General features: G+C 37.7%; 1 protein-coding gene across 13 annotated transcripts in view; it reads left to right on the top strand.

The window, feature by feature from the left end:
- The window catches only part of TNIK (TRAF2 and NCK interacting kinase), a 412179-nt gene that overhangs the window by 265090 nt on the left and 123935 nt on the right, over positions 1–23154 (top strand). For all 13 annotated transcript variants that reach the window (XM_059065360.2, XM_059065365.2, XM_067034013.1 and 10 more), the window contains exons 5-7: positions 12163–12273; positions 15661–15751; positions 18111–18241. In XM_059065360.2, the coding sequence (XP_058921343.1) occupies positions 12163–12273; positions 15661–15751; positions 18111–18241 (333 nt within the window). The remainder of the gene's footprint in view (positions 1–12162; positions 12274–15660; positions 15752–18110; positions 18242–23154) is intronic.

The following is a 23154-nucleotide window of genomic DNA, read 5'->3' as shown; positions in this document are numbered from 1 at the left end:
TCACACGTAACTATTAATATCATTCCTTTTGTGAGATGGGCCAGACAGGATAGTTTTCTTATTAGGCTGAACTATCAAAATTTGGATATATATATATATACCCAAATCATTGGTTGAGGAAGGAGAGGAGTGGTCAAGCAGGGCTCGACTTGTTTTCACCTTTTTCCTAATGCTGAGATTTTTTTTAAGCTGGAAAGAAAATTAGTTGTCATTTATTTTACTGGATCCCAGTTAAACTAATTGTCTTTCTCAGAGCCTCCGAGCTCAGTAATGGATGGACACAGGACAAGAATGCAGATGTCTTGAAATGTGACAGTTTAGCTTGGCCACTTCTGTGAAAGGCACTGGAAGTTTTTGGGGTTTTAATTTTTATTTATTTATTTATTTTTGCGGTACGCGGGCCTCTCACTGCTGTGGCCTCTCCCGTTGCGGAGCACTGGCTCCGGACACGCAGGCTCAGCGGCCATGGCTCACGGGCCTAGCCGCTTCTCGGCATGTGGGATCTTCCCAGACCGGGACACGAACCCGTGTCCTCTGCATCGGCAGGCAGACTCTCAACCACTGCACCACCAGGGAAGCCCTTTTTTTTTTTTTTTTCTTTTTTAATGAGCGAAATCTGCAGTCCATTTTCAGACTGCCATTGGAAGAAAGAAGCAAGCTTGTTTGCATCTGCACGGCACAAACAGGAGGTTTTATGCTCTGGAAACAAGTCACTGCCCACCATTTCGCACCCTGGCCAGTTGCTCTTCCCATGGAGATGGCTGTGGTTGCTGGGAGCTAGGAGCCTGCATGAGTATGTGTTCATTTATTCATCCATTCATTCATTCACCCAACAAATACATATCAAGCACTTGCTAGACGCAAGGCACTCTTACGGACACTTATGATATATCAATGAACAAAAGTGATAAAAGCCCCTACTTGCATGCAGCTTACATTCTTGCTACAGACCACAAACAATAAACGTAATAAGTCAGAAAGCTACTCAGCATGCTGGAAGAGCATAAACGCCTGGAAGAGCAGGGAAAGACTAATGAAGATTGCAGGTAGGTGCTGCAGTGGCCAGGGGAAGCCCCAGTGTAGATAACTCGAGGAAGGGCATTCCAGGCCCAGTGTTTTCCAGGAATAACAATGAGGCCAGTGTGACTGGAAGGTGTGGGAATGAGACCTGGGGCCAGATCAGGCAGGGCCTTACAGGACATTGGCAGGATGTCAGCTTTTATTCTGAGTGAGCTGGGGGGCCACTGGAGGGTTTTGAAGATGAAGGGATGGAATCTGACCCATAGAGTGAAGGGGTCCCTCTGGTTGCTGGGTTGAGACTAGACCAGATGGGGGCCAGAGGAGGAGCAGGAAGGCCAATGAGGAGACTGTTTCAGCAAGCTGATCCCCTTCCTGAAGTTCACAAAGGGGCGTCTACAAGGAGTGATCACTTCCAAACCTGTGCCATGTGGGGAGGAACTCTGCCTTCACATTCCATTTTCCCCACCTGCAATCAAATGCTGGTGGCAAAATGCAGCAATTATATGCCCCACATTCTGCTTGGTAGACAGAGAGGCTCCCTTTTGTCAGATTTGTGCCCATGCAGAGGACTCTTCTGACTGTCCGCACTAGAAATGGTCCATCAGCTTCTATGTCACTGGGGATAACAATACAAAGCTATGACATGGGTACAAGAGCATCATTTCTTTTTCTAGTTGTTCTTCTTCTATTTGATGGCAAACTAAGGAGGAACTTAGAAAATTAAAGGCAGAACAGAAACATAATAGTTGGTAAATTAACACTAGATCACAGTATTGATGGGAACTTGGTTATAGAATATAATAGTGTGTACTTGTTCCAAGGCCTCTGACTCACTAAATTTGGGCCGTTCTGTGTTAATAACAATGGCAAGTAATATTTATCACTTACTTACCATGTGTCTGAATTTATCACCTACTTACCATGTGCCTGTACTGTATTTGTTTGCATTGTCATATTATTTCATTAAATCTTGACAATTCCTCTACAAATTAGCTATTCTCATTATCCCCACTTTGCAGATGAGGAAATTAGCCTCAGAGCAGTTAAGAAGTTTGCTTAAGGATTCACAACTACTGAGTGATGAAGCCAGTGTATTAGCTAACCCCAAGCTGCCTCGTGCTAGAATCAAGCCCCTGAACCCTACATTCTTCTCCTTTTTGTTGTGAAAAATAGTTTCAGAAGTTGGTGTTCCAAATAGGACTGAAGCTTTGCGTTTACACAAATTTATTTTGAGTTCACCTTCCATCTTCATTTGTCAGTTTCCCCAGCTTTCAAAGAGGACAGCAAGACCTGCTAGCTGCTACGAAGACAGTATTCCTCAAGTCTAAGAAATATACTTTGAAAAGTACATCAAACCTTTAGGGGAGTGTTTTAGCAAATAATTGCAAAGGTCACAGATAGTTGACTCTTTGGGCTAATGGCATTCTGTTAGGATTACATTTATATAAAAATATTATTATGGATTGTATAGAGACAGAGCCTGTAGCAACCAAGAGCAGCACTCGCTAACATTTCTTCCCAGTTTTCAGGTGACAGGAACTATTCCCCAGGTATTTCTTTTGCTGTGGCTGGAGGACAGAGGTTTGCACATAGGCCACCAACCAATATATGTGCTGTTTCAGGTGTCTGATTGAATTGTAATCTGTGTGAATTCTATCAGTCTTGTCGTAGAGATAAACTGTTGTTTAGTACCAGCTCTTTGTGGAAATACAACTACTTCTGATAATGGCCAAGTAATTCTCCCTTATCAACTGCTCAGGGCCTGATCCGGAAATCAAAAAAGGGAGCTCTTTCAATAAAGATTCCGATCTCTCAGAAACAAGGCGAACCCTGACACACAACATGGCCATCTCATTCTGCTGCATCTCGGCAAAGAGAGGCTCTCCACTTTGCTGCATGCCATTCAGATACCGGGAGTGAGAAGGCCTGTCTATTAAATGGGTTTATTTCCTAAAGTTAGAAAGCGAAATCACACATATTTTGCTACATTTTTTTGATACCACCTCAACGATCACGGGGCTAGACTATCTTATAAAAGGAAAAACATTTCTGATTAGCTTCCAAAATGTAGGTTGGTCAAGTGACATAGCAGATTATTATACTGAGATGACTCAATAAGCCATTTATTAGACTGTATCCTTGAAGACTCGCAGAGTTAAGCGTTAAGAAATTATATTGTGTACATTTAGGGGAAACATGCTAGCAGCTGGCTGAGACCTGGCCTGGAGTCCAGAGACCTGGAGTCTCACCTTGAGCAGAGGCAGCATCACTGTCATTGGTTTCTTTATTATAAAAACGATAACTTAGGACGAGGTCTGAGTTTTCAAATTGGCGACCCGGAGACTAATTGCTGCCCAGGTAAATGGGTTTAGTTTGGCCCACATAAGGTGGTGGTGCTTTAATGATGCCAACGTTAGAAAAAAAATATAGCAGTTCCACACAAAAGTCTGGATTCCTTGAAAGGTTTTGAAAAATCAGGTGATCTGGAACTCTTGGGCCTGAAGTCCTGAATATCAGCAGCACGTTAGAGCAGTAGCTCGGCTGTCTAGAGGGCACGTGCCCACTTCAGTTGCACAAGAGGCCCGTCACTGCCTTCTGTGTTCCATGCACGCTCCACTTCATGCACTGACATTGCTTGTTCACGCCCCATGTAAGATCATCTGGGAATGAGATACTGGGATGAACCAAGATATCTTTCAATCACCAATGGTGGATCCTTTCTAGAATCTGCAGTGATGTTGGCCACAGCCCCCGAAATCCAAGTTTCTTAGAGTTTGGATTTACATTCCTGTAGCATCTTGGTTTGGCAAAAAGCATGCCTACTAACATTTTTGATTGTCTTAAGATTGAAATGTAAAGTGCTGCGGATAGTACCATTAAAAATCCAACCACCCGTAGCTGAGTCTCCTGAACAGTTCATTGAAATTTACTCTTTTCTTAGTTCTATGCATCAGGAATGAGGCTTTCATAGGGCAGAGGGGGTTAATTAGTGTTTGATAATTTTATTACTAAAGAATTCTCTTCCTTCATATATACAGCCTAGGTCACTTGTCTGAGGTGATTGCATCTTACTATTTGTGAATAGAAATTTGTAAAGACTGAATTTGGTGAATATGGAAGTGTGCCTGAAATAGTAGGAGGAGGGATTGTAAACAGTTTCCCAGTCTTGGAGCTGCCCCATTGCATGACCGTAGAGACAATGTAAGTTGCTTACATACAAACACAGAGCTAAAGCTACACCTGATTTAATACTTTGCAACTGGGCTTGAGTTCAGCTTTAATGGAGTCATTTTTATGAATTAATGGGTGATTCTGTGACAAAAATGTGAAAATGATTTCTTTTATCCCAGTGAATTTCATTTGAACTGTGCTTAAACTGCTTTTCACCTTAGCAAAAGGAAGACTTTATATATGCTTACAGTTACTCTGCTAATGGTCTCTACAACCCTCTGGTTCCTATTCTAGATTAATTTTGAGCCAAAGTCAATATTCCTGTTTGTGTTGCACTTCTCAAAATTCTCAACTACCAAGTTTCTTAGTCCTAAGTCCTCTAAAGCCAGTGTTGCTTTTACTTTTCCTATTTTTAACTTTCCTGAAAAGTTGCTCCCCTATCCCCACCCCAAATTCTTCTAAAAGTAGCCTTTAAGGTTAGTTTCTATGATTGAGTCTATGACTCAAGTGGACATGTGATGATTTACCCCTAACAGGAAATACCCTCCAGAAGATCTTGCATGCATACTGAGAAATTGGAGCACTAGGTACCAAATCCAAGATGCAGCTAACTTCTCTTTCTTTGAATGCTGTCATGCTGACTCTAAGATGGCCCTCTCCTTAGACATGGGCGACTACTGAGTATTTCTAGCTGTCCTTTGAGCAGGCTTCTTGTTGCTAAAAATACCAACTGGCTTAGTAGATTCAAACTGTGATTGTTATTCTCAACATATAAAGTTGTTCATATCCAGAAACTTTATTGACAAAACCTGAGACTTCACATCCTTGGGCCTCATCTTTTTATGTTTGGAAGACTTAGTGTTTATAAGCATTCTGTTTTCAAGTCCACGAATATAATTCAGAAGCCAAAGGAGTTTTTGTTTCCCCAAATACATGCTAGTTTAAAAATGAATGCAAGGGACTTCCCCAGGGGCACAGTGGTTAAGAATCCGCCTGCCAGTGCAAGGGACATGGGTTCCATCCCTGGCCTGGGAAGATCCCACATGCCGCGGAGCAACTAAGCCCGTGCGCAACAAATACTGAGCCTGCACTTTAGAGCCTGCGAGCCACAACTGCTGAGCGTGCCACAACTACTGAAAGCCGTGCACCGAGAGCCCGTGCTCTGCAACAAGAGAAGCCACTGCAATGAGAAGCCTGCGCACGGCAAAGAAGAGTAGCCCCTGCTCACTGCAACTAGAGAAAGCCCGCATGCAGCAACAAGGACCTAACGCAGCCAAAAATAAATAAATAAAAATACACAAATAAATAAAATTTTTAAAAATGAATAAAAATGAATGCAAAAGCCAGTATAGGTCGCTTTTCCAAATTTGAAATTCCCCACAGTTTTGCTTTACCTTTGCATCAGTTAACTGAAATGATAAATGTATACCCACCCATTTTTGTACTTCCATACACACATTTTATATTGTGCAACTTAAACTACCTTTGGCAAATGAAGCAGCATTCTGTAACAAAGTACTGAGTTTGGGTTTTGTTAACACCTTCATAAATCATGCAGATGGGATCTTTGGCTATTCCCAGCTACACATGATAAAAATATCCTGTGCCTTGCTGATGTTTCTGGACCTTCAAGGTCAATAGGCTGATCCTTTGCAGACTTGTGAATTCTTGGAAGTTTATCTTTCCTCTCCTTTTCTTAGATTGCCCCTGCAATTGCTTGGTGCAGACTTCTTTCATCTTAGGTCGACCTTCATCCTCCCTCTCCCTCCTCTTCCTCACCCCTGTCTCCCACCCCTCCTTTTACTAAAAAAGAGAAGGAATCTGTTAGTAGTCATTTTTCTTGTGGGTGACTGACTAGTGACATTTGGGGGGAATATGTTCTTGTCAAGATATTCTAGGCTAGTCCTGCAGTTTTAAAATACCTAAAGCTTTGTTTCTTGTTATAGGAACTTAAAACCAATTAACTAGCAAGTGAGTGAATACTATAGGGACCCCAGAAATCATCCTAAGCCTCTTAGGCTGGCTCTGCGAATAAACCTTTTAAAACTCTTTCAGAGGTGACTCACGTTGGAAAAAGCAAGTTAGAAGTGACCACATCTGCTGATTCCAAACCCATGCCCCTCCCGGTTAGGGGGTGACCTCAGGGAAGACTCACGTAGTGCTCCTGGGACTCCTTCTGGGATCAGCTGAGGCCAAAGACTCTTTTCTTTTCTTTTTTATTTAATTAATTTTTTTGGAGTATAGTTGCTTTACAATATTGTGATGGTTTCTATTGTGCAGCAAAGTGAATCACATATACATAAACATAGATCCCCTATTTTTTTGGATTTCCTTTCCCATTTAGGGCACCACAGAGCACTGAGTAGAGTTCCCTGTGCTATACAGTAGGTTCTCATTCGTTATCTCTTTTATACATAGTAGTATATGTATGTCAATCCCAATTTCCCAAAGACCCTTTTCTTAAATACCGTCCTGAAGGAGGGGGAAAGCATAGGAGGGCATAATAAGTACCCCCTTACCCCACAACCTCTAAGAGAAAACATCCTGCTCGTCAGACAAAAGTATGTGATAAACAACCATGCAAATGGTGAAATATGTTAGAACCCTTTGTTTTTAAAAATTAACCATTTTAATTTAGATAGAAATAACTACCCACATTCAACAATCCAGGCAACTTTTCCCCTAACAGTTGGGTTGCACTACACCCTGTGCTGCTTTTTAAATATTTCCACCTTGACAAGGTTCCAGGTCCAGCCCAGGCCCAGTCCCCATCGTGCCTGAGCACAGTTCTGTCCTCACTTTAAGGTAACCTTCCTCCTTTCTTCCCAAGTGACATGCATGTGTATTTTCATTTTCTGATCCAGTTATGTAGGTGATATTGAATGAGAATTTCAAATATAAGATTCTCTTTAAACCTTTTACACTGTCTTCCAACCCTCCAAATAAAAAGATCCATAGTTTTAGGATGCACTGCTGTGTCTTCTTGCTGTGTGATACAAGCTTGGAAAAAAGACATGTGTCCTTGGTACTCTTTCACTAACAGAAGTTTTAGAAACACATGTGCACCGTGCCCTTTATAGGTGCTCTTTCAGCCATTTCCTCACTATCCAAGTGAAGTGGACCTTGGGAAGCTATTAATTGCTATCTTTCAAGTTGGAAACTTTTTTTTAATAAATGCAAACAGACCAAAGAATGGATAAGTAATAGAGTTTGAGATTTCTGGCTACCAGAAGCTTTCCATTCTGTACACTGTAAAACACAGTATTCTGTAAAACACAGTGTTCACATCACACATAGAAGGCTGATGCTTTTATTTTGTTTTAATAGTGATGGTAGTGGGGTGCTGAGCCCAGCGGAGTTAGGGAACATGCCCAAGTTCATACAGCTAGTACCTGACAAAGCATGATGCTTTCAACCCTGCCCTAGTTACTTAACGAGTATATATACCATGGATAAGGCTGCAGACCATAACTAACCTTCATTTCCAAATAAATAAAGAAAAGAGAATTGAGGAGAAGGAGAATTAATGAAACAATAAGTGCAAATCACTCAGCCCAGTGCCTGGCACATGGTAACTTCTCAGTAAATGTTAGCAAGCATTGTTGCCCCAGTGTCAACTCTTTGAGGATTTTCTTTCAGGAAGAATATTAATGATGCATTATTTCTTGCTTGTGAGATGTGAAGTTATTGACTTATCACTGCTGCGCTTGGCATGTTGAGCCCTGTTTCTGTTTATTAATGTGATGAGGTTACTTGTGGTGAGGGAGTGTCCCCACTGTGTGGTGGCAGTAATTATCAGTGTTGCTGTGAGGCTGCAGGAACCGATTGCTAGCAAAGGCTGGTTTCTTTCTTTCTTTTTCTTTTTTAAAAAAATCCCATTACATAATTTAACAATCATTTTGTTCCATAGTGAGATGAAAAGAACTTAGCAGCCTTCAGCTGGAGTTGAATGGCGAAGCAAATTATAGAAACCACTGACATTAGTGCCTGGCTAGAGCAGGATTGTTTCCTACTGAATATCTGAAAGTATTTTGTCCAATCTAATTTTGAAAGACTGGAGTCACTGGGCTTCCACTGCTTTCCCTGGGAACTATAATTATGTGGCTAATAGAGCTCAATGGTGGGACATTTTCTCCAGCTGATACAGGAGCAATGGATGTACTTGTAGGAGGTCTGGTCGCTGTGTTTTTCAAGATAGGATTTGGAGAAGGGGCACAAACATGTTTTGCTCACTTGAGAAAATGTTCTTTTCTTTCTACCCAAAGATGTTTCTTTGGTACATCCTGCTGCTGTTAAACCACAATTTACATAACTGAGATTTTCTTTAACTTTGTATTTATAGAGAATCCCCAAAATACACGGAAGTAGACAGAACAGTATCATGTGCCCCAAACTAGCCCCAACAGTCACCAAACCAGTAGTCAATCCTGCCCCATCTACACAGCCATCTACTTCCTCCCTCCTGTTATTTTGAAACAAATCTCATCATCTTTAAAAAAAAAAAAAATTCTGGTAAAATACACATAGCTTGAAATTTACCATTTTAATAATTTTAAAGTGTATAATTAAGTGGGATTAAGTACACATTGTTGTGCAAACATCACCTCTGTCTAGTTCTAGAACTTTTTCATCACCCCAAAAGGAAACCCTGTACCCATTAAGCTGGAACTCCCATTCTTCCCTCCACCTAGTGCCTGGAAACCACTAATCTGCTTTCTGTCTCTGTGTATTTGCCTATTCTGGATATTTCATATACATGGATTCATACAATATTTAGCTTTTTTCCTCTGGCTTATTTCAGTTAGCATAATGTTTTCAAGATTCATCCAATGTTGTATCATGCATCAGTACTTCATTCCTTTTCACAGCTGATAATACTCTATTGTATGGCTATACCACATTTTATTTATTCATCTGATGATGGACAGTTTGGTTAATTCTACCTCTTGTCTATTGTGAACAGTGCTGCTTTGAACATTCACATGCAAGTTTTTGTCTGAACACCTGTTTTCAATTTTGAGGGGTATATACCTAGAAGTGGAATTGCTAGGTCATGTGGTATTTCTATGTTGTAACTTATTCAGGAGCCATCAAACAGTTTGTCTCAGTCTACATTCCCTCCAGCAATGTAGGAGGGTTCCAATTTCTCCACATTTTGCCAGCATATTATTTTCTGCTTTTCTTTTTTTTTAAATTATAGTTATCCTAGAAGTTGTGGAGTGGTATCTCATTCTGCTTTTGACTCATGTTTTCCTAACGACTATTGATGTGGAACATTGTTAGCTATTTGTCTATATTCTTCAGAGAAATGTCTATTCAAGTGTTTTGCCTGTTTTTAAATTGTGTTGTTTATATTTTTGTTGAGTTGTAAGAGTTCTTTATGCAATCTGGATACTAGACCCTTATTAGATATGTGATTTGCACATACTTTTCCCATTCTATGGGTTGACATTTCACTCTCTTGATAGTATCCTTCAATGCACAAAATTTTTAATGTTGATGAAATCCAATTTATCTCTTTCTTTTGTCGTTTGTGCTTTTGCTGTCTTAGTTAAGAAACCATTGCCAAGTCCAAGGTCATGGAAATTTACCCCATGTTCTCTCCTAAGAGTTTTACAGTTGTAGCTCTTATAGTTAGGTCTTTGATCCATTTTGAGATATTTTTTGTATGTGGTGTGAGGTAAGGGTTCAACATCATTTTTTCACATGTGGATATCCAGTTGACCCAGCACTATTTGTAGAAGAAACTATCATCATATCGTTTTATCCATAGTACTCCAGTATGTTTCTCTAAAATATAGGACCGTTTTTTCACATATCCACAGTACTATTATCACACTTAAAAAATGTCAACCACATCTCCTTAATGTCAACAAATATCTAGACTGTAGACTGTCTCAAAAATTTTAGCAGCATTTAAAAAAATAATCAGTATCCAGATAAGTTGCATCCATTGCAATTTGTTGGTATATCTTTTTAAGTGTTTTAAAATCTACAGATTTCCCCTCCATCTCTCTTTATCCTTCTTGATATATATTTGTTGAAGCAAATGGGCCACTTACCCTGTGGAGTTTTTTATTCTAGGTTTTGTTGATTATATCCCCATGATGTAACATGTTCCTCAGTCCTCTGAATTTCCTGTAAATTGGTAACTGGAAGTAGAGGCTTGATCAGATTTAGTTTTGGGTTTTTGTTTTGTTTAGTTTTTGTTTTGGCAAGACTACTCCTTAGGTGATGTTGTGTTATTATAATCAAGAAGCAAATAATAACTGGTTATTTCTTTTCTTTTTTTAAAATGTTAGCAGACATTGATCATCTGTGCCTAAATCCACTAGTTTATTAGAGGTTGTGAAATAATGATATTCTAATTCTATTATGTCTTCTTCACTTATTAGATGGAATATTTGTTTTTTGTGAAGAGAAGTTTTACCTCTTTTAATATTTAATCACTGTGGTAAAACTTGTATAAGAAAGGCAGTGTAAATTCTTCATTCTTTCCCTTTATCTACCAGTCTTAATATAAGAAGTTGGTTCTTCATTTTCTTCAAACAGTGCCAATTATATTCTTTTTAAGGGGTGTCTTTATTAACGCATTTAGTTCAGCATATTTAATGTGTTTCAAGATATTGCAGTTTTTATTCTTACTGATTCTCAAATTATCCCATCTTTGGCCAGTGAGACCTCTTAAAGTTGATTCCTCAGTCCTTTCTAACATGATATCGTGGTCTTTGATAGCTTCCTGGCTCTCATATATGGTAATTTTACAACTCTTACTGGGTTGGAACAAGGTCTATTGTGGCATTTTCAAATTTCCTTACAAAAGCTCCTGATCAGTCTTCACCAGTACTCTGGAGAAGCTTGGAGGGTTTCATTACCCTTTGTAAAATCATAAGAAGGTAAATCAGAACAGACATTAGAAACTCATTCAGGAAACTCATTTCATGAGTTTTTATTGTTTCAACCCGACATGCAGAAAAAAAAGGGAACATTATTTCTGCCCAAAGATTTTACAGCCTGGTGGGGTATCTTTTAGGACCTGGTGACATGGTGCTGAGGTTAGGAATGTACATTTGGACAAAGCCAAAACCATCAATGTGATTTCATTATGGCCCCATTTTAGTTCTGTTTCTAGCATCAAATCAGAGATTGATTGCTAGTCATTCTAAATAATTGTCACAAAAAGATGACTTTTGTGGCAGACTTTTTGAAGAAGAGGGAGAATGTATGGAAATGGATGTGTTTCTCTAAACCTAGAAAATGAATGTAAAAGCAAATGGATAGCTTTTCCTCTTCTAGTCTCTACTTCTCCATTAACTAAGGGAGATGTTCATTTTCTGCCTATTTTATAAAGTTGCTGAGTACTGTAATGAGTTTATATTTATAGAGAACTTGGAGCTTTGGGGATGAAAAGTGCTAAATTAGGGCTTATTGTTTATTGAATTTATTTGATATGTCCAGCCTCCTGGGAATATTTGCTGAAGTTAATTAAAAGCAGATAGTCCTCACTCTGACAGCTTACAGTGCCACTTACAAGCCAGTAACATAAACAGTGTGCACTTGAATTGTTCTGACTTGGGATTGCCTAGACAACCGCAGCTCTTTCAGACAGGGGAATGATGCTACTTTTATAGGAAAGATGAGTTTGACCATTGGATAAAAACATAGGGATAGTCTCAACTATATCTGTACCACCTAACTGCCCTCATTTAAAACAAATACTTAGAATATGAAGAGTTTCCTAGTTTTCCAGCTATAATTTTCAGGTTGGAAAATTTAAAATAATCTTTCCTTTCTTTCATTTTGGGAAAAAAATTAAGATAAAAATTTATGTTTTATATATCATTTTATGGTCAATTTTTCTTTGCAGGAATGGCATTCCAAAGCAGCCATGTGGGACACCTTATGCTTTCTTAACTCATTGGAAGCCGTGAAGTGTAATGATAATAATGGCATGTTTGCTTCCTTTGCCAGTTGGTGATGGAGTTTTGTGGTGCTGGCTCTGTCACTGACCTGATCAAGAACACGAAAGGTAACACGTTGAAGGAAGAGTGGATCGCGTACATCTGCAGGGAGATCTTACGAGTAAGTGACAACACGGGATACCTTGGGAGGTATTGAACTTTGCACTGACCTTCCACTAATTTGTAAACGTGTTGGAAACCTCCTTAGAGCTTTATTCTGACAGTGATGGTGGCAATGGTAGTGTGCTGTGGTCTGCTATAATGGAAGTGAGAGCCATTCTGAATAGGCGTGTGCACTCTCATTTGGGGGGTTAATTGGGTGATTTCTCTTAACCTGGGATTCATTTCCTATGGGGTTTCCAATTGGAAATCTGACGTTAGATCACAGAGATCGTGTCCCACTTAGGAAATGGATTGTTTAGTTATATTTTAATCACTCATTTGAGTTTTCCATTTGTGAAAGTTTATAACTAATTTAAGGCTTGTGTGAATTTAGCCATTTTAGTACATATAACCTAGTTTAATTGATTTTACCTTAAAAAAATTCTTTGAGGCAATATCTAAAACCAGTCAAGACAGTGGACAAGAATGCGCCCATTTGCCCAGTTTTGCCCACAAATCCCACAATCAGACAATCTAGACAATAGTGTCATGTATTTGCTGAGTTCACGTCAGGGAGAAGGAGGTGACTGGTCATATTTTAGTTTGTTCAGATTAGTTTAATTATCTCTTGCTACTAATAAGGAGGCTATTATACGTCCACTGAGCATTCTTACTAGATCTGCTTGGCAGCCATTTATTTATTTATTTATTTACTCTGCCTTCTTAGTAAAAGGGAACAAAAGGTAAAACAGTTTGCATGATGTGTCCAAGATATGCCTTTGAGAGACAGATTATGTGCTGGGGAAGAAAGGAAAGGAGGGAGGGAGGGAGGAAGGCATTAAAAAATTATGTTTATCCCTTTAATTCAACCCACATTAGGAAAAAAACCAAATAGAAAATGAAATTTTAAAATGATAACACTTGTATTAGCATAAAAATTCAAATACTTAAATGTACAGAAACGTGAGTGATTTCTACACTGGAAACTACAAAATATTACAGACAAATTAAAGAAGACATTAATAAATAGAGGTGTGTATACTATTTCATGAATTAGAATGCTCAATATTATAATGATGTTATTTCTCCCTAACCTGATCCTTGGTATCATTAAACCGACTATCAAACTCCTTCTAGGTACATTTGTCGATCTTGAAAAGCTGATTTTTAAAACATTGTATGGAAATACAAAAGGCCAAGAATAGCCAAGGCAATTTTGAGGAACAAAGCTGAAGAATTTATGCTGCCAGTTACTAGGACTCATTATAAAGCTGCTAAGTAATTTAAACAGAGTGGTATTGTCACAAGAATAGACAATGGCCAGTGAAACAGAATGGAGAGTCCATGAACAGACCCACTTCATACGGACACCTGATTTATGACAAAAGCAGTGCCGCAACACGTAGGGAAAGGGTCTTTTAATCAGTAAATTGTGCTTGATCAATTGAATATCCATATAAAAACATGAAGCTTATGCCTGCTTTATATCATATTTAAAAATTAATTCCAGGTGGATTATGGTTATAAGTACAAAAGATGTAAAAAATAAAGCTCTTAAGAGAAAATATAGGATAATACCTCCATGGTTTGGAGTAGGCAAAAAGATTTCTCAGAGCACAAATCAAAATTTGAGGGAAAAACAATGAGGTATGTTTGCTGAACTCCTTCAGGTCTGACATGTATCTCCAAGTATTGGTGTGCCATTATGTAAAGTTAATTTGGATTTCTGATGTAGAATTTTACTCATTCAGGAAATCATGACAGATTATTTAGAAATCCAGACCACCCCATGGGTGCCAAGAATCTACTGAGTCTCCAGGGCTGGTTCTGCCCACTCTGGCTTTCTGCCCTCCTGGGTGACCCTACTAGGGATCAGTCATGTGACCTCCAGGGTTCTAAAAGCAGCAAGGATGTTTCACCCCATGAGTATCTCTCAATAGCTGGTTTTAAAATGTGTGAAAACATGATTTTCTTCCTTCTTCCAATATGTTCTCCCAAATGATAATACTGGTATTTGAGATATAGTGACTCATTGGAAGGGACATTTGATCACCCAAAGGTCCCTAGCCACAAGAAGTTTCAGAGAAGACCCTCCATGCATTTTATGATCTCATTAAATACAACCTTTGGCTCACTTACGTGCTGTGGTATCTGCTTCCAACCACTTTGATGGTAAAAGAAGGAAATGGATCTTCAGTAAGATCCATTGTAAGGGTTTATGGAGTGGTAATGTGCTGTGAAAACTATACATTTTAATCTATTTGATGACTACCTCAAGCCAAATCGACTAGATAAAAAAGGTAATTTTATAAGACCCAAACTAGTGCCTCAAACTGTCCTGTCTCATGGTTTATGTTTACTGGTATTCCTAAACACAAACATGGATCTTTTGGGGCATTCATATTCTCATGCTGAGTTTTCTCAACAAAAGGGGTTTCAGAGATCTAGGTGTTTTTTTTTTCTTTTTGTTTCAACTTCATCTTTCATACCATGGTTTTGTTATTGTGGAGAAAAAATTAAAACTACAGAAAATCATAAAGAAATAAACAACACTTGGGTATCCAATACCTTGAATTAACAAGTGTTAGCATAACATGATTTACTTCAGTACTCCATTTTTAGATTCTTTTAGGTTACAGTTTATCTGAGAAACATGAGACCACCTTAGAACAAGTCTGTAGTTTTTAGAACCTACACCACACACACACACAAAAAAAATCAGAGTAATTCATTGAGAAATGGAACACAATCAGGTTGAGATGTCACTGAATAATTATTTCACGTAATGAGCACAAAGTCACAAATATAAAGCACTAAAAATGACAGTGATGAACATTAACAGAGGAAATAGAAGTTGCTGTTTTCCTTTTTTAGTGTGAGACATTGGCTAAAGCCAATGGGAAATTTCTTGGCTGGTCTGAGTAATATTTTATTGTGCTTAATTCAAATTGTATAATAACTTTTAACTTTTAAATTCAAAAACTGCACAAAAAAGTGGAGGCTTCAGTTAAATCAGATTTCTGTACAAACTCTGTAGATATTACTGTTACCAACTGGCAAATACAGGTGGTCCTCACTATTGACAGTACTGTTAGCTGAAACATGTGCATGTTGAAACCGTGTCATGGCCTGTGTGGTTCCTTGTTACCCGAGATAAAAGCTGATATGCAAGCGTTTCATTTAACACCGTACCAGGCATTGCAATGACCACTATATTGATCATTGCCTGAAGTTTAGAACAAACATTGTGCTCCGTTTAGAATTATGACCACATGAAAGATATAAATAAAATAATGAAAGTCTCTCTGGGTGAGTTTAAATTTTTTTGGATCATTAACATCCAAAATAATTTTTTACATCTGGATTTGTAGTCTTATTAACCCTTCTCAACTCTCCTTCATTCCAGGGGCTGAGTCACCTGCACCAGCATAAAGTGATTCATCGAGATATTAAAGGGCAAAATGTCTTGCTGACTGAAAATGCAGAAGTTAAACTAGGTAAGAACAGAATCCGGTGAGCCTAGGAATTGCAGGAAATGATAGGATTATTTCAGCTGTTTTTTTTTTTTTAAATAATGAATGTAAATTTGTCGCTGTGGATTTGGAGGTCATTGTACCTAGAATGGAAAGGAAAATGTTTCTTTGGCTATTTAAAAAAACATTTTCTAAAAGCACTTTGAGGAGTGAATTGGTATACAATATGGTAAGCAGATCCATTGCTTAATCGGTGTGTAGAAACAATTGAGTTTGTTTTCTAAGCAAAGACCCTTTAGATTAGAAGTGACTGACCTTGGAATGGTTTCCCCTATCTTACAGTTTGTTTATATTGTTGCTGCTATAACAGACAATGATGAAATTTTTTTAATTGAAAATATCCACAGTTAGACATTCATTATTTAGAAAAGTGAATTCCTGCTATATTCCCATATGTTTTAAGTTATATTTACATCGATTTCATTATTATCTAGGGCACCTGTACAGAATGGATGCTCAATATTCTACTTCACGTGCATACTAATTATCTCACTTCCATCTGCAGAGTTATCAGTGAGGGAACCCTTTTCTCTGGTCTGTTAGAGCCCTTCCCACAATAAGTCTGGGATTATCCAGATAAGGGAGAGAATACCCACATGCATTTGACTGCTTGATGTATATGAGTAAGAGCATAGATTGACAAATACCCTATAGGATATACAATTTGTTTTCTACAAAAGAATCACTGTCCATATGATTGTTCATTTTCAAAGAGATTTAAATGTCTCCTATGGTTATATCCCAAACACTTGCTCTTGCCTTTTTATTAAAATATACAGTTTCCATTTTATTCTTAGTTAGAATTTGGGGCCAAACTTTCATCTCATGAATATTCCCTTTTAAAACAAAAGCATACATTAGGTAGGGAAAGCAGTTATATATGTACTGACTACATAAGCTATCCTCAGAATATTCACTCATCACTAATTAACAGTTACTTGTTGAGAGAATATTATATGCCAGGTCCTGTACAAAATGCTTTTACGTAGATGATTTCACTTAAACATCAGAGCAGCACCATGTGAATCTCGTCATCCTCATTTCATGGATTCGGAAAATGAAGCTCAAAGAGGTTGATCTAGTAGCCCTAGATTGCATCACTAATAAATGTCAGAAATGAGATGCAAATTTAGGCAGTCTGACTCCAGAAACTTAACTGTTAACTACTTTCTTTGTATCCTCTAAATACTATCCTTTATGGCCCAAGCTTGCCTTTTATTTAACACCTCTTTTGGGACCCCCATGGAGGCCTGATGTAACCAGATATAACCCCCTGTGCTTTTCTCATTGGTATGCTTTATCTATTTATACATGCAGTTTAAAAGTATACATTCACTAGAGATTATCATACTAACTGAAGTAAGTCAGACAGAGAAGGACAAATATCGTATGATATCACTTATATGTGGAATCTAAAAACATGATACAAATGAACTTACTTGCAAAACAGAAACAGACTCACAGACAGAAAAAAACTTAACGGTTATCAAAGGGGAAAGGTTGGGGGCAGGGATAAATTAGGAGGTTGGGATTAACATATACACACTACTACATATAAAATAGATAATCAGCAAGGACCTATTGTATAGCACAAGGAACTCTACTAAGTACTCTGTAATAACCTATATGGGAAAAGAATCTGAAAAAGAATAGATATATGTATATGTATAACTGAATCACTTTGCTGTACACCTAAAACTAACACAACACTGTAAATCAACTGTACTCCAATATAAAATAAAAATTTTTTAAAATATATACATTCACAATAGTGAAAAGGAAGAAGCAACCTGAGTGTCCATCAACAGATGAATGGATAAACAAAATGTGGCACCTACATACAATAGACTATTATTCGGCCTTAAAAAATTCAGAAGGAAATTCTGATGCATGCTGCAACATGCATTAACCTTGAGGATATTATGTTAGGTGAAATAAGCTGGTCTTCAAAAGACTAATACTGTATGATTCCACTTACATGATGTATCTGTAGTAGTCAGATCCATAGAGACATAAAGTAGAATGGTGCTTTCCGGGAGCCCTGCGGGGTGGGGAGGGGAGGGGAGGAGAAAGAGAAATTAATGTTTAATGGCTACAGAGTTTCAGTTGAGGAAGATGAAAATGTTCTGGAGTTGGATGGTGGTTATAGTTGCACAACAGTGTGAATGTACTTAATACCACAAAACTGTCCACTAGAAAGTTGTTAAAACAGTAAATTTTATGTTATGTATATTTTACCACAGTAAAAAAAAACACACATTCATTTTATCTCTGGGTAAGACCTTAGATGATAGACTTTATTCATTTGTCTTCCCTTAACTAGTGGACTTTGGAGTCAGTGCCCAGCTCGATCGAACAGTGGGCAGGAGAAATACCTTCATCGGGACGCCATACTGGATGGCTCCAGAAGTTATTGCCTGTGACGAAAACCCAGATGCCACATATGATTTCAAGGTATGACTTCTTACTTCTTCATTACATTTTGAAGCATGCCTAACACCTCACCCTAAGACTGGTGGAAAATTCTCTCATGGCTTTGGGCTTGTGATTTATATAATCCAAGGGAAAACTAAAAAACATTACTTGAGTTTAAAATTAGAAGACATCCAAGTGAGAATCTTTGTCATGAACTCGTCCATCATATCTGATTGCCTATTGGTAAAAAAATGTTTAAACCATTTTCTATATTCTTTTGAACTTCTCTTGCTTCTTATTAGAAAACAGATTTCTATTTGGGTTATAGTTTAGATTTTTGGCAAAGTATATATATTCTGAGAGCTTTTCATGTTAAAAGAAACCAAGATATGAGTTTGTTTTGGGGGGCCATCTTTTTCTGATTAAAAATAACCATATTGGGCTTCCTTGGTGGCACAGTGGTTGAGAGTCTGCCTGCCGATGCAGGGGACACAGGTTCGTGCCACGGTCCAGGAAGATCCCACACATGCCGCGGAGCGGCTGGGCCCGTGAGCCAAGGCCGCTGAGCCTGCATGTCCGGAGCCTGTGCTCTGCAACAGGAGAGGTCACAATGGTGAGAGGCCTGCGTACCGCAAAAAAAAAATAATAATAATAATCATATTTACTCATTTCTACATTGCTCAAAGTTTAATTATTAGAGTTTCTTTTCAATGAGAGAGAACCAAATGGGATGTTGGTAGCTACTTTATGGTGTTTCTGTAGCCTGTTGCAGTGTTTCATAGAAATCTGATTTGTGGCTTGACACTTTGTACCATAAACTAGAAATTTGCTAATAAATTCAAAGCAGTGTTTAAGTAGAGAGGTGGAAGTTGTCCCTTTCTCCAAGAAGCCCTCCTCTTTTCCATTCTTTTAGGCAATAATCAAACATAGTTTGTGTTTACTATCCCATCGATAGCTGCAGTGTCAGGTGACATTGTTGTCGTGAATTACAGCTGAAAGTTGAGACCTTAAGGTTGGAGGTAAATGGGATGTAGGAACTGTGGGTGTTCAGATTGTCCAGTAGACAGAGAGAGACTCTGTGGTTTCTGTGTAGATCACAGGACAACCTTGGGGAAAACCTGATAGTCATTTCATTGGTGAATGGACCTTTTTTTTCAATTATTTGAGGTAACATTGGTTTATAACATAAGTTTCATGTACGCAACATTATAATTCAATTTCTGTATACCCTACAGCGTGCTCACCACCAGACGTCTTGTTTCCCTCCATCACAATACAATTGATCCCTTTTCCCCACTTTGTGCCCCCTTTCCACTATGAAGTGTAGTTGATTTACAATGCTGTGCCAGTCTCTACTGTACAGCAAAGAGACTCAGTTATACATACATACATATTCTTTTTTATATTCTTTTCCATTATGGTTTATCACAGGTTATGGAATATAGTTCCCTGTGCTATACAGTAGGACCTTATTGTTTATCCATTCTAAATGTAATAGTTTGCATCTACCACCCCCAAATTCCCAGTCCATCCCTCTCCCTCCCCTCTCCTCCCAACCTTGGCAACCACAAGTCTGTTCTCTATGTCTAGGAGTTTGTTTCTGTTTTGTAGATAAGTGCATGTGTGCCTTATTTTAGGTTCCACATATAAGTGATATCATATGATATTTGTCTTTCTCTTTCTGACTTACTTCACTTAGTATGATAATCTCATGTTGCATCCGTGTTGCTGCAAATGGCCTTATTTTCTTTTTCTTTGACTGAGTAGTATTCCATTGTATATATGTACCACATCTTTATCCATTCATCTGTTAATGGACATTTAGGTTGTTTCCATGTTTTGGCTGTTGTGAACAATGCTGCTATCAACATAGGGGTACATGTATCTTTTTGGTTTTTTTAACATCCTTATTGGAGTATAATTGTTTTACAATGGTTTGTTAGTTCCTGCTGTATAACAAAGTGAATCAGAAGCTGGGACAAAGTGAGAGAGTGGCATGGACATATATACACTACCAAATGTAAAATAGATAGCTAGTGGGAAGCAGCCACATAGCACAGGGAGATCAGCTCAGTGCTTTGTGACCACCTAGAGGGGTGGAATAGGGAGGGTGGGAGGGAGACACAAGAGGGAGGAGATATGGGGATATATGTTTATGTTCATTTATTTCGTATATTCTACATATAAGTGAAATCACACAGTATTTGTCTTTCTCCATTTGACTTATTTCACTTACCATAATAGCCTCAAGGTCCATCCATGTTGTCACAAATGGCAAGAGTTCATCTTTTTATGGCTGAGTGTATTCCAGTGTGTGTGCGTGTGTGTATGTGTATATATATATATATATATATATATATATATATATATATATATAAAACATCTTCTTTATCCATTTATCCATTGATGGGCACTTAGGTTATTTCCATACCTTGGCTATTGTAAATATTACTGCAGTGCATATATCTTTTCAAATTAGTGTTTTCATATTCTTTGGATAGATACCCAGAAGTGGAATAGCTGGATCATATGGTAGTTCTAGTCTTAATTTTTTAAGGATCTCCCTACTGTTTTCCACAGTTACTGCACCAGTTTACATTCTCACCAACAGTGTACAAGGGTTCCCTTTTCTCCTCATACTCTCCAACTCTTTGTTATTTCTTGTTTTTTTTTTTTTTTAATAATAGCTGTTCTAACAAGTGTGAGGTGATATCTCATTGTGGTTTTGATTTGCAATTCCCTAGTAATTAGTGATGTTGAACATCTTTTCATGTGTCTGTTGGTCATCTGTATGTCTTCCTTGGAAAAAATATCTATCATCTCCTCTGTCCATTTTTTCAATTAGATTGTTTGGGGGTTTTTTGTTGTTGAGTTATATGAGTTTTTAATATTTTGGATATTAACCTTTTGTAGGATATATGACTTACAAATATCTTCTTCTATTCAGTAGGTTGCCTTTTTGATTTGTTGATGGTTTCCTTTGCTGTGCAGAAGCTTTTTAGTGTGATGTGGTCCCACTTGTTTATTTTTGCTTTTGTTGCCCTTGCCTGAAGAGACATATTCAAAAAGATACTGCTAAGGCTGATGTCAAAGTGTACCACCTATGTTTTCTTCTAGGAGTTTTATGGTTTCAGGTCTTATATTCAAATCTTTAATCCATTTTAAGTTAATTTTTCTGTACCATGTAAGATGGCAGTCTAGTTTCATTCTTTTGCATGTGGCTGTCCAGTTTTCCCACCACATTTATTGATGAAACTTTCCTTTATCCACTGTATGTTCTTGGCTCCTTTGTCTTAATTAGTTGTCTGTATGTGTGGAGGGCTCTCCGTTCTGTTCCATTGATCTGTGTGTCTGTTTTTATGCCAATACTCTACAGTTTTGATCACTATAGCTTTGTAGTATAATTTAAAATCAGGGACTATGACACCCCCACCTTTGTTCTTTTTTCCTCAGGATTGCTTTGGCTTTTCAGGATCTTTTGTGGTTCCATACAAATTTTAGAATTTTTTATTCTGTTTCTGTAAAAAATGTCATTGGGATTTTGACAAAGATTATATTGAATCTGTAGATTACTTTAGGTATATGGACATTTTAACAATGTTAATACCTCCAATCCATGAGCACAGAATAGTTTTCTATTTCTTTGTGTCTTCTTCAATTTCTTGAAACAATGTCTTATGGTTTTCAGTAACAGTTTTCACCTCCTTGGTTAAATTTATTCCTAGATATTTTATTCTTTTTGTTGCAACTGTAAATGAGATTTTCTTAATTTCTCTTTCTGCTAGTTTGTTAGTGTATAAAAAAACAATAGATTTTTGTATATTTATTTTGCAACTTCACTGTATTCGTTTATTATTTCTAACAGTTCCTTTAGTAGTGTCTTTAGGATTTTCTATTTGTAAAATCAATAGAAAACCAATGCCATCTGCAAATAGTGACAGTTTTACTTCTTCCTTTCCAATTTGGATGCATTTTATTTCTTTTTCTTGCCTATCTGCTCTGGCTAGGACTTCCAATACTACGCTGACTAAGAGTGTAAAAGTGGTGAGTGGGCATCCTTGTCTTGTTCCTGATTTAGAGGGCTAGCTTTCAGGTTTTAACCACTGAGTATATTAGCTGTGGGTTTGTCATAGATGGCCTTTGTTATGTTGAGGTATGTACCTTCTATATCCATTTTATTGAGAGGTTTTTTTTTAACACAAATAGATATTGAATCTTGTCAAATGTTTTTCCTGCATCTATTGAGATGATCATATGATTTTTATCCTTCAATTTGTTAATATGGTATATCACATTGATTCCAGATGTTGAACCTTCCTTGCATCCCTGGAATAAATCCCACTTGATCCATTTAATGTGTTGTTGTTTTGGTTTGTTAATACTTTGTTGAGGATTCTTGGATCTATGTTCATCAGAGATATTGGCCTGTAGTTTTCTTTTTTTGTCTGGTTTTGGTATCAGGGTAATGTTGCCCTCGTCAAATGAATTAGGAAGTGTTCTAGCCTCTTCAGTTTTTTGGAAGAGTTTGAGAAGTTTAGGTATGACATCTTCTTTGAATGCTTCATCAGTGAAACCTCTTGGTCCTGAACTTTTGTTTGGGGGGATGTTTTTGATTACTGTTTCAATCTCCTTACTAGTGATTGGTCTACTCAGATTTTTTATTTCTTCATGATTCAGTCTTGGAAGGGTGTATGCTTCTAAGAATTTATCTATTTCTTCTAGACTGTCCAATTTGTTGGCGTATAGCTGTTGATAGTAGTCTCATGATTCTTTGTATTTCTATGGTATCTGTTGTAAGAGAAATGAACTTCTCTTTCATTTCTGATTTTATTTATTTGAGCCTTCTCTCTTATTTTCTTCGTGAATCTAGCTAAAGGCTTGTCAATTTTATCTTTTCAAGAACATAGGCACATGGACTTTATTTTCTTTTTTTTAACGTTTTTATTGGCGTA

This window comes from Kogia breviceps, chromosome 5 (genome assembly GCF_026419965.1).
Source record: "Kogia breviceps isolate mKogBre1 chromosome 5, mKogBre1 haplotype 1, whole genome shotgun sequence".
NCBI lineage: Eukaryota > Metazoa > Chordata > Mammalia > Artiodactyla > Physeteridae > Kogia > Kogia breviceps.
Note: the sequence above shows the minus strand (reverse complement) of the source record. Positions and strands in the feature narration are given on the sequence as shown.